General features: G+C 38.4%; 1 protein-coding gene across 1 annotated transcript in view; it reads left to right on the top strand.

The window, feature by feature from the left end:
* jarid2b (jumonji and AT-rich interaction domain containing 2b) overlaps positions 1 to 12,955 on the top strand; it is a 105,829-nt gene that overhangs the window by 78,363 nt on the left and 14,511 nt on the right. The window contains exons 5-6 of the mRNA XM_084423326.1: positions 4,595 to 4,762; positions 9,047 to 9,246. Of these exons, the coding sequence (XP_084279452.1) occupies positions 4,595 to 4,762; positions 9,047 to 9,246 (368 nt within the window). The remainder of the gene's footprint in view (positions 1 to 4,594; positions 4,763 to 9,046; positions 9,247 to 12,955) is intronic.

Below are 12,955 nucleotides of genomic sequence, written 5' to 3'. Positions count from 1 at the left end.
TTGTAACTGTATTTTTATGTGGATTTGAATGTCCTCATGAGCATTTAGTTCAATGCCAGTGTCTCTTGGATATCGTTGACTGTCTTAAAGTCCTTATTTATGTCTCTAAGGCCACAGCAGCCGCATTCAAGCCACATCCACGTGTGTCGGCGTGAAGCTGTTGCACTGGCGCTGCGCTACGAAAGAACAAAGATAGCTGATTTCAATTCAATTAAGTGCGCTGACGTGTGCGGCTTGGCGGTGGGGCAGCAGGCTGATTAAATTCACCCGCCGACTCCTCAAGCATAGGGCAAACTGGGTTAATGGATTTGCAGACATTCAGGATGGAATGTAAATTAGTGGAGATATAATCCATAATCCCTTCGCATTCTTGCTGCCGTCATAGCCCAGAGACAATGTTTTTAATGTCCCCTCTTATTCCCCTCACTCACCGCTCTCTAGTGCACTCCATAGTGCCATATGCTGTCACATAGAGGGGATATAGTGCCAGGCAGGGGGGCTGCTCACTGTCTAACATCTCTCCACTCAACTGCCATGCACCTCGACCTGATTGAAAACCTGTTAACCTGACAGGAGCCCTGACAACATTGGGTTAAGATGGGCGACCCGTACAAATCAAGCTGTAAAGGGATAGCTAAAATGAGTTCTCTCATCATTTATTCACCCTCAAGCTGTTTCAAACCGGTATGGCTTTTTTTTTCCCCGTGGAGTAAAGTTGTTCACGGAAAGTCGGTTTGACGTCAGTGACCCCACATGCCAAATTTTAATAAGGATAATGGGCGAACTTGTAAATATGGCGTAGGGAACCTTTTTCAGTGAATATCAACTTTAAATTCACACACAAAGCTGTAGTGTGACTTAAAACTAGCACACAAATTGTTTTAAATAATTTTATGATACTTTTAATGGTGCTTTTTGACCTTTTGAGAGCTTGAAATAGCCCCTGGTCATTATAATCTTGTGAAAAAGAAGATTTTTTTTTTTTTTTAGACACGCTTGCTAATTGCAATTAAATGAAAATGTATTAGTTTAAATTAATATTAAATTTAAAATTATATTTTTTTATATATATATATATACGTTTTCACAAGGGTGTGCTTTAATTGTATGGAAAGAAAAAGATCAGAAAGTACTTCAAAGCTCTAACCTTTTGTGTTCCACGGAAGAAAGGAAGTCATACAGGTTTGTAACGACATAACGGTGAGTAAGTGATGACAGAATTTTCAGTTTGGGTGTACTATTCTTTTAGGAATACTTCCTCACTCCCTCTAACCATGTTTCTGATCAAAACAGTCCGCACGGCAACCAAACATCCAATCAGAGCGAGGACATCTGCTCAGGCAGATTTGATTGGTTCTCCTTGAGCTTCAATTTTAACCTCTTTTGCTTTATAAAATGGGACAAAAGCAAAGCATCCGAAGTAGAACACTTCGCTTGTAATTATGTCTGTGCTTGAATTAAATCTGACAATTGTAATGGATGCCTTCATCTTTAATTATGATTTGTGTCAGCCTGTGAATATGAGAGCACATAATTGGGGATTGGGGAAGGTCTGTTTTTTAGTCTGTTTTTTATTTTCTTTCTCTCTGGGAGATGACAGATTTAGATTTGGCTCCAGAGAAAGAAGCTGAGGGGAGAATCCGTGACAGACGGCGTGTGATTGCGATCAAAAATCTGGTTTGTGCACCCCTGACGCCAGTGACCGGGAGCTATAGTTGGGCTACTCCCTACCCAGCATTCCCTGGGGCACGCGCTAAACCTCATGAGCCTGAGACTCATTCTGGGGGGGGTGTCTGAAACAGATTACATGACAATAACATCATTTTTGCAGAGCATCTAAAACTATGAAAAAATGTCTGCCTTCCAATGCCAGCGGTTTCCCTCCCCCATTCATGACCCAGGCTGACCCTCAAGTCTGTGAGCTATTGGCGTTTTGACCTTTTCCTCCCACAGCATGGGAGCGCAAGATAATGATAATGGCAGCCATTTTCTTAATTAGTTGAGCTGACATTAAGTGGTCCGGTTTGTTTGTTTGTTTGTTGGCACCTTTGGTCAATCTCTGCTTGTGATTTTAGGAATTTGGCTTGTTCCATATGGAGTAACCATCATAGGTGTTTTGTTTCAAAGCAAGCTGTGGTCCTGTTTTGTACATTAGCATAAAGTTTCTTTCTGTAATTCATGTCACGAAGGTCATCATGCATATTATATGACTGATAATCCTTGAAGTGGAGAATGTGATTTGTAAATATGAGGTGGTTAAAGCTAATATTTCAAAGTATTATAATATCCATCCATTCTCCAAACCGCTTTATCCTCTGTAGGGTCACCGGAATTCTGGAGTGTATCCCACCATCTCGGGCCACAGGTGGGGGACACCTTGAATGGATAGATATGTAATATTTTACCTCAAAATGTTATCAATTTATCAATATTCCACCAGTCTTAACACTGGCATTAACATGCTAATAACCCAAAAACACATTTTTATTTTTATTTCAGTTTACGGTTTAAGTTTAGTAATTTTAGTACTTCAGCTAAAACTTAACTTTTTTTTATGTTAAGTTGAAGTTTTTGTGTAATATTTGTTTTATTTTATTTCAGCTTTATTGCAATTTATGAAAACAATTTTTAATAGTTTTGTTTTTAGTTCAACAATAACAAGAAACCGTTTTACCACTTTGAAGTGAAAACTAGCGACGTAGAATTCGGTCTCTCGGCCCTTTTACAGAAGTCAATTTAATAGCATCTCGTTAAGATTTCGACTTCATTCAGTCATTTTATTTGTTCCCCGATCAGTCAACATGTCTCAATTGCTATTATAAATGTTGTCACACGGACCATAACTATTAATGTGGCATGTCAAATGCTACATGTATGCAGTGACATCATCACCGCAGCCACGCCGGCTGCAGCTTCACGTTAATAGAGAGCTAATGAGAGCACATTTGCAGGGCCGTGGCTGACACACTCATGTTTCATTCATGAGGCTGGCGGAGAACAGCACTAGATAATGATAATTGTTGCCCGGTGTAGTGCGGACGAATCGCAGACGTGCAGTAGTGCAGGTTTCTGCGCTGATGGGGCTGGAGAGGGCATATTTGGCAGCTAATGGGCAACAGGCATTTGACATGCATCACTTGCACTGTTTGTATGAGAAATATTGATGTTGCCAATGCATATTTGGCTATTGCTGGACATTCTGTGTAATGTGGTGTGTGTCCACACTGTAAATAAAATCCACACTATTTCGAAGCTGTAAATAAATAAGGATTATTAGTATGTTTTACAAGAAAATATTATTTCAGTCTTTCTAAAATTAACTAAAATTTTGTTTAGTCCAGTGTTACTTGCTGCTTCCGTAATTATCCATTATTTCTGAGTAAAAAAACAACTTACTAGTGAGTTTACCATGGTTAAGATGTTAATGATAACTTTATCAAATAAATCAAATCAATTAAATGCATTGGAATTATGACTGTCTACATCTGTTTTTGTTTCACGTCATTTCCGTTTTGTTTTTTGTTTTATTCCAAAGGTTTCATGTCATTCCTTTGTTTGTTTTTTTTGTTTTTGTTCTGAAGGTTTCATGTCATTCCGTGGTTTTGTATACCGTGCCTAACTTTTTATCTTTCAAGCTTTGTCTGATGAAGGTTTCATGTCATTCCTTTTTGGTTTGTTTTGTTTTGTTTTGTTTTGTTTTGTTTTGTTTTGTTTTGTTTTGTTTTGTTTTGTTTTGTTTTGTTTTGTTTTGTTCCGAAGGTTTCATGTCATTCCCTTTTGTTTTGTTTTGTTTTTTTTTTCTTTTGTTTGTTTTGTTCCGTTCCAAAGGTTTCATGTCATTCCTTTTTTGTTTTTTGTTTTGTTTTGTTTTGTTCCAAATGTTTCATGTCATTCCTTTTTGTTGTTTTTTGTTTTGCTCCGAAGGTTTCATGTCATTTCGTTTTTTTGTTTTGTTTTTTGTTTTGTTTTGTTTTGTTTTGTTTTGTTTTGTTTTGTTTTGTTTTGTTTTGTTTTGTTTTGTTTTGTTTTGTTTTGTTTTGTTTTGTTTTGTTTTGTTCCAAAGGTTTCATGTCATTTCTTTTTGTTTTTTGTTTTGCTCCGAAGGTTTCATGTCATTCCTTGGTTTTTGCATACCGTGTGTAGTTTGTATACTGTGCCTTACTTTTTATCTTTCAAGCTTTGTCTGATCCAGGAGCAGTGGTGTATTATGGGTCTCTTCTCTTCACATGGGGCTGCAATCTTTCAGTGTGCTGCTGGTTATCAGCTGGTGCTATTTAAAGCGTAGTTTCTCTTGAAAGGAGAAACGTCAGTCAGACACAGTCACTTTGTGGCTGCAAATCTCCTCTCAGCACAGAGAGAAACAGAGGAGTGTAATGTACTCAGGCTTCTGAGGAGTGTTCCTACGGCTGCAACAGTCTCGACTAATCTCATCCAGAGCAGCAGCTGATTTTCAGAGGATTACAGCTGCAATAGAAACTGAGATTACAGAGTTGTGTCGGTTTATCCCATTTTCTTCGGCCACTTCTCAGTAAATGTGCTGGGCCTGTGGCTTCCTTTTAAAGCTTTCTCTCTCTGTCTCTTTCCCGCCTCTCAGGCTCACCGGCATTACCCAGTAACGTGGCCTACTTCGGCAGCTCTCAGGATGAGGAGGAACTGGATGATGAAGATGAAATTGAGGAAGAGAAAGCACCCAGTGTGGCATCCACGTCATGCCAGTCTACACCTAAGAAGGGCAAACCTCCTGGCAAGATCAACGGATTCGGTAAGAACAGAGGATGAAAAACAATCACAGCAAAATAGAGAGCGTTTGTCTGTAACTTACTGTGTGATTGTTTTTATGATTATAGTTTGCAATTGCATGATTAATTAGCATGAAAAAGTATGCAATATTATCATAAATTGCATTTAATAGTCTGATTAATAGGAGATCTCTTAACAAATATTGATAAGTTATTACTTTTTCAAGAAAATACTTTTATTCAGCAGATGCATTAATCAGACGTGATAGTAAGTACATTTATAATGTTACAAATTAGTATTTGCGATTTCAAATAAGTGCTGTTCTTTTGAACTCTATTCATCAAAGAATACTGAAATATAAAAATATTAAGCAGCTGTTTTCAACATTGATGATAATAAGAAATGTGTTTGAGCAGCAAAGCAGCGTATTAGAATGATTTCTTAAGGATCATGTGACACTGAAGACTGGAGTAATGATGCTGAAAATTCAGCTTTGCCAACACAGGAATAAATTACATGTAAAATATGTCAAAATAGAAAACATTTATTAGTTTTAAATAACTATTTCAGAAAGTTGCTGTTATTACTGTATTTTTGATTAAATAAATGCGTTTTTTTTTTTCGTACTGACCCCATATTTTTTAACTGTGCTGTACGTGTTAGAGAGAGAGAGAGAGAGAGAAGAGAATTGCTGCTTCTTGTGTGGGAACGGGAATCTTATATTGGAGTGGGACATGACGCTTCCATCTTTCCACTCCAATTATCACTTTAGTAGGAAAGGCGGTAACAGGGTGTTTATGCATTCAGCCCACAGCTGTGCCGAGTAACGGCGGGCAACGAGCTTTACGCTAACACACACTCACACCCCCCCAACAAATGAAGGAAAGACAGTCCTATAAGTCAGTTTGAGCACTTTGAGACTCTCAATAGATGCTGTGTGAGTTTAAAGAAGGGCGGTAAGGTATTGGGGGAGCGTGTGTTAATGAAACATCATGTTAAACAAAAATAGTCTGTCAGTAGATAATTGAAAGCCAAGAGGCTCGTTTAATTTAGTGTGTTGAAGTGTCTTTAACAGCCATCAGAGGATCAAGCTGCCATCTATATATAAACACAAATACACACATACGTTGTGTGAGCATTTGTCTCTAAGTATTGTAGTTCTATAGCAGTGTAGCACACACAATTTTATTTGTTTATTTTTCTGTCCCTAACAGTCCCTCCAGGATTTCACGATCGCAGAATTTAATGCAAACTGTGTGTTATTTGCAGCAGGTTTCATTTTTGTCTTATTTCTGCAATTTGTCCACAAAACAATGTTCTCCTGAGAGGGGGAAAAAACAATATTAGCTCATGAAAACCCTAAATCAGACTCCAAACAAATAAATCAATATCTGTTCAACGGTATTACTGTGAATTCCATTGTAAAGTGAACTGGGATGGAACAATGGGACACCCGGTTATATGTAAGCGTTTTAAAAGGAAAGAACATTTCTGATATGTGGCCAATCTGAGCAGCGTTAGCCAAGTGATCTTTACAAATCATTCATTCACAACCTTCACCTGTCTATTCAACCTTTTCACATCTAAACCGAGAAAGACGCGGCTTTGTCAGCGATCTAAAGACGTTTATATTTATGTGTTAAGCACATGGGACGAAATTGAGTAATTTAAATGATGCTATCAAACTAACACATCGAGTACGTTATTTTTCATAATGCTTGATTTCACTATTAGATTTAATGCATTATTTTACTGGATATGCACTTTTAATGTTTTGAGTGAATGCAAATACGATTATGTATTGTAATGTTTTGTTCAATTAAATTGTTCAAGTTTAAAAACATGAAATAATAATTTGAAACATTTAAAACATACAGTATATGTTACTTTTTATATGCTGTACAGATTCAGTGACAGTGTGCAAGTGTCTATTCTTATTGTGTCTGTTCTTGTTCATGCACAATTTAGCTCAGTTTTATTCCTCTCAAATTGATCTTGATTGCTCCAGATTGGCCCAAATTCAGGAATTTGCCTTGTTCTTTACAGTCCTAAAGTTTTGTGCATGTAGAGCACTCTGACCGCCTGAGGTGGATGGATGCGTGAAATGCACACTGTCCCATGTTCAGGAAAGGAATTTCCCATCTCTCTGTCTCTGTCTCTGTCTCTGTCTCTGTCTCTGTCTCTGTCTCTGTCTCTGTCTCTCTCTCTGTCTCTGTCTCTGTCTCTCTCTCTCTGTCTCTCTCTCTCTGTCTGTCCTTGGCTTATCCGGTGACTGGAGACATCCCGTTGTCTGACCTGTCCCATGTCAGATGTGACACTTTAATATGAAGCACAGGCAGAGCTCTTCTCTCTCTCTCTCTCTCTCTCTCTCTCTCTCTCTCTCTCTCTCTCTCTCTCTCTCTCTCTCTCTCTCTCTCTCTCTCTCTCTCTCTCTCTCTCTCTCTCTCTCTCAGAGCGAGAGAAACCACAGTGCTCGGCTTTCATTCGCTGAACCTCAGTAACCCAGAGGCGTGTTTACATTTCTAAATTAAACACCTTTTATTGAGTTCAGCTGTCGGTAGCAGTTCCAAGTGCAAGCCTTACAGCGCGAAAGCCCGTCCGTTTCCCCTTCGCTGACACGCTCTGCTGCCTCTTGATATTTAAACACTGTAAAATTAAAGTGAGCAGTCGTAAATACAGAGAGCAGTTTGAATGTGTGTTAATTAGAGCAGTCCAGAGGGCCTGATAACAGACAGACTACCCTGTCCAAAAATGTCAAAAATAGTTATTCACAGCCTTATCTATAGAAAACATCTACAAATGCATATTAAAAACAAACTTGCAGATGAGAAGGAGGGAGGTTTCGGTTTTGTGTTGTGTCTGTGTTTGGTTTTGATTTTGCTTTACCTTTGGTTTGCTTTGTTTGGTTGTTTGGTTTACTATTACTATATGATAGATGTTTGTTTTTTGTACTATTACTATATGATAGATTTCTTGCGGTGGAATGTATCTCTCCTGATAGGGTTTTTTTTTTTTTTTTGGACACTGTCACTCACATGTCTGTAAGGACTCTTTCTCTGTAATGGTTTTGTTTCTGTCACAGCTAAGACTGTGCATCTTTTGGTGTTTTATAAAGTAGCTATGTTCAGAATAGAATACTTGAATAGAGTATAGTGTATACTATATATTTTAAAAAAAATTTAATAGGGAATTATTCCACCCATGATAAATGATTCCTGCTACTTTATGACCTTATCAAAGTACCAAATGTTTTTTTTGGTTTCACTTTATTTTGATGGTCCTTTTAACACGTTCTGTTGACTATAAGTAACGCTGCACCTACATGTCTACTAACTCTCATGTGTTAGTTAAGTATTAGTAGACTGGTAGGGTTAGGGTTAGATTAAGTTGACATGTAGTTGCAAAATTACTTATAGTCAGTAGAGTGTCTGTTGGAGGACCATCACAATAAAGTGTTTGCAGATATTAAGCAGACAGTCTACTAATACTCCAATGAAAGTTAGTTGACATATAGTTGCAAAGTTACTTATAGTCAACAGCACGTTCAAAAGGGACCATCAAAATAAAGTGTTACCGGTTTTTTTTAAAAAAATTTTTTTTTATATCTATCTGGTTCATCCCTTACGCTATAAATGGAAGGTCAGGTTGAGTGCATTTCATCTGTTATTTTGTTTGAGTTTTACCAAATGAACAAGAACTTATGATAGATCTCATTATATACATTTAGCAACTTTACCTAAAGGCTATGCCAGTTCACATACTTTCTAAGTATGAAAATGTAAAGTACATGCAGAACATAAATAAGTATGAAGTATGGCATACCTCAAAATTGTTCTGACACTGCATTCGATAAAATTCATAAACCAACTCTCTTGCATTGCTCAAAGAGTTGTGCACGAGATTATACAAAAAAAAACACTGCTTTCACACTTTAAAAAAAAAAAACACTGTAAATAGTATACATAATATTTTTAGTGTGTGATTTGAAACATTTACTGCCTGCTAAATAAGATGCATGAATTGAATGTAAAATGCGACTGAGAAAGCAATGAATATTTTAATGTATTATCTATATTAAAGAATAGTTGGTTACGCTTTATTTTAAGGTGTCCTTGTTACAGTGTAATTATACACGGAAGTACTGAGTAATGTTAATTAACAACATGTACGTACTGTTAGGGTTAGGATTAGAGTTTGGTTTAGTGTTAGTTGCATGTAATTATGCATCATTTATAGTTATTACAATAGTAACTACATGCAACATATTTTTGTGTATTTTAATAACCCTGTTATTTCTGTTCCCTAGTGCTAAATGGCCATAAGGTACACAAGGACAAAGAGCTCACTCCCAGAACAAGAAGCAGAGAGTTGGCTGTGGTAAGAGATTGCAGCGAGAGGTGTGATGCGTCTGGTGACATCTCACACAAGCACACGGCGGCCACCGCCAAGAGCCACAACACCAACGGCCACAACTACAGAAGAACCTCAGAGGAACTCCGCAAGCAGGTATACCACCCTTCTGTCCATCCCAGTGTCAGTAAGAGCAAGGGATTGTACAATGATTGGCCGTGTAAGTGGCTTTGCACGCTGACAATCTGCTAGTCAGTTGGGAACATCGACCCTGATGTGGCCCTCAAACAATCAGACCACCACCATCTCCGGCATTAACAAGCCTGTCGGGTTTGAGGGCCACAAAAGTGAACAATGAACCTCAGAGAGCAGGGAAAGACAGATCACATCATCAGCCTCTCAGTTTCTTTCTTTCTTTCTTTTTGGCAAAATGACTTGTACTAACTGAGAAGTGCAGGACTAGCTTTGGAACTGTTTTAGGCCTTTTCTTTTACTTCTTTATTTATATTTTCTTTATGCTATGATGCCTGTCTGTTGTCTGATTGAGACATTTCATATTTTGTACCAGGCTATTTATGGTTGTTTATATTGTTCAATAAAGTTCTTGGTAAAAAAAAGAAAAAAAGAAGCAGCTACTTGAGCCTATTATTATTGTATACAGCGAACCAGGTTCATGCTAATGCTCCAAGTCTTCTTCTCCATTTTTAGTGTATCTCTGGGGCAGAATTACAGCGCCACATACTGGTCTGGCATGTAGACTACATAGTTTTGAGTCGGTTTCAGTGGTTTCGTGTGTACGCAGATATTTCTTGAGAGGACGCTGTGTTTACGTAATTTTTTTTTTAAACGAGAGGAAAAAAGATCGGATGGGGAAAGCTTTGGCTTCGTGTGGATGTGGCCTAAATCAGTGTTATGAATCCGCATTCAGCAGTGGCACCTGTACGTCGCAGTTTAACCGCAATGACTGACCCAATGTTAAACCATTTAGTCAGATAAATCCTGTTATTATAGTGAAATGAACATAAACACACTACCACTCACCTGCTGTACTTAAAACAATAAGCAACACTGATAGATGCGGCATAGTCTGCAATACTGTGAGAATCTTTTAGACAGCTGTTGACCTCTGTCTCTCTTTAAAAGCCAATTTTCTCAAGGGTGTTGAAGAGCTATAGCCTGTGCATGACCCTTTGCACATGAGCTGAATGTTTATCATGCTGGTTTCTATGTTTGTGCTGAGCTACTGTCCATTTTAGCAATTGGCCAACACTTTTTTGTGTGTTTGCTAAAAGACAGTCTCACATGATACACTATTTTAAATTAAGTATTTACTTTATGTAGTAAAATAAGTAGTGGAATATGGGTTTTTATAATTATACATTTTTATTCATGTTATTTATTATGAGTGTTAGCCATTGCACAGACTTTCTTGATCAGGGAATAAGAGAGTTCTCATGCTGTGCACAGCAGGTGCAGGATCAGGTTCAGCAGCGTTATTATTGAATTGATTTGCCTTTGTATGTGTGTTAATTGTTATCCCAGAGTTACGGCTATATTCATTTGTTTCATTGTGTCCATGGCAGCTATTAATGAGTCTTTTTGATATTTTGTTTTTGTCTTTGATGTTTTCTTGTACTTTGTGGTACTTGGCTGTGGGTACTTTGTCTCCAAAGAGAACGTGTGTTGAAATGAAATTTTGAGTGCATGTAAATACACATAAAAAAAAAAATAAACGTAAAAAAGTAAATAAACCTATAGACCAAATAAAACAAATTGATAAAACAAAAATAACTGATTTATAGTATTTTTTTTTTTTTGATAAATAAAAAACATGTTTGCTGATGTCTGTGCCAAATTAATATTATATACTAATAATCATTACTAAAAGTTTTCTTAATTTTTCTGAATGAAAATATCTGACATACAACTTAATTATATTGTATTATGTTTACTCCATATGTGTTATTTTAATTTATTTGAACTAATTTGCACTAAATTGAAAATGGAATTGAGAGAGAGAGAGAGAGAGCGCCTTCCTTATCTTAACAGATAGATAGACATGTACTCTGTGTGTGTGTGGAGGGGTGTTGCGGGCTGCAGATGTTCTCAGTTAATTATTTTGCTTTGCTGCAGCTGGCCTATAGCAACACATGATGTCATCTGTCCTCCCTCACGCTCACATGCAAACAAGATCCACTTCAGAGAGCTGGCCTGGCCTCTGTCTGTGTGTGTTCTCTTGTTTTTTTTATCTGGCTGTTAAGCAGGTTTAATTGCACGTCTCTGGCCAGCCGGCCTTTAACTATTCCGTCCTTCCTTCCATTCTCTTTCCTTGCTTTCTTCCCTGTTTCCTCCACTGGGGACAGTCCAGTGACCTGTGTTCTCTCGCCTACGCGGTTTCTCTCTCATTCTCTCTCTTCCACCTTTTCAGGCAGTCTAAATAATAGCTGGCAAGGGCTCGTTTGCACTCTCTGGTTGTGTTCTGGGCTCAGTGAGCTCTCTAGTGGTCATGGCGCTCATTACACCGAGCCAGGCGTGGAATTTCTGCTGCGCACAAGCTCTACTCAGCATCCAGCACACTCGGACATTATGCTGAGTGGGATTATCAGTACAATCACATTCTGCACTCTCAGAGCCCTGCAGACGGGATGGGGCGTGCCGTAGACCACTGACGTGTTATTTCGAAAGGGGGCGGGTGTGATGACGGGGGCTACATAGACATGGCCGCAGCTGACAACATGCTACATTTGCTTACTCTACCTGCAGAGAGCATCCATCATGCCTGCCTCTGGGGCTGGAGTCTGTCGCTTTCTTTTATATTCTCCCCCTCTCCCTCCTGCTGCTTTTTTTTCTTTCACCGTCGACAAGGGGAAGCGATTGATGAAGGAGGTCACATTTCAGTCCCCCTTATCTTTTAATAGCCTCTCTTTGTTGTTCGGCTGCACCTGATAGGAATACAATACAGCCGATGTCTTATTTCAAAGACACTCCGCAATCTCCTCATCTGTCCGACAGCGAACCTCTGGCCCAGAGATCACCGCAGTCTGGACACTGTTCCCAAAACACTGCCTCTCATTATGAGCGTTCAGAGATTTTAAAGAGAGAAATAAAGTGAGAGGGATGGGGGGGTTGTAAAAGGGTGTGGCACTACATCTAAAGACCTTTTCACAGAGCGTGAATTTATCACAGCAGACCTCAAAGAAAAAATCTAAACCCTGAAATTAAATGAACCCCTTCAGACCAGGTGTGGAAATTCAAATTGTGACGACAGCAACTTTTTTTTTTTCTTTTGTTTGGTAAATAACTGACCAGTAAGGCATTGCCCGCAATCCAGATAGACGCAAGTACAAAATTAGTCCTCGCCAAATGGCATATAAATGCATATGAAAATGTTATTAAATGTCAGTAACTTTATTAGGAAGTGAAACATCTGCAGTACATTCTTTGAATTTAATTGAAAGAAGAGATAACAAAATGTATATCAAGCCATCTAACAAAGATAACTTTTGTCATCACATTTTCTTAGCTTCTAACCTTTTCTTCAGTTGATAGGTTGGATTTGTATGGAAGCTTGTTTCCACCACAGAATTTAAAATAATTAAATGACACTTTATCCAGAGCCCGTCTACGGAGAGCCTGCCCACTCCCTATTAAGTCCTATTAAACCGAATTTTGGTTGTAGTTCCACCAGAGTTCCACTGGGGGCGATCGCCCATGAGTGCAGAATGAATGGGGGTCTATGGGGCTAGATGGCTAAATTTGTCTCTTTCACCCGATTGCCGTTGAGAAATCTCAGATTCGATAGTAGGTTTTGCAAGTTCAACATGGGTTTTAGGTCGAAAGTTGAATGAACGAGTACTTATGTCCT

Source organism: Rutilus rutilus, assembly GCF_951802725.1.
Source record: "Rutilus rutilus genome assembly, chromosome: 11".
Lineage (NCBI taxonomy): Eukaryota > Metazoa > Chordata > Actinopteri > Cypriniformes > Leuciscidae > Rutilus > Rutilus rutilus.
This window is presented reverse-complemented; position numbering and strand designations above follow the sequence as displayed.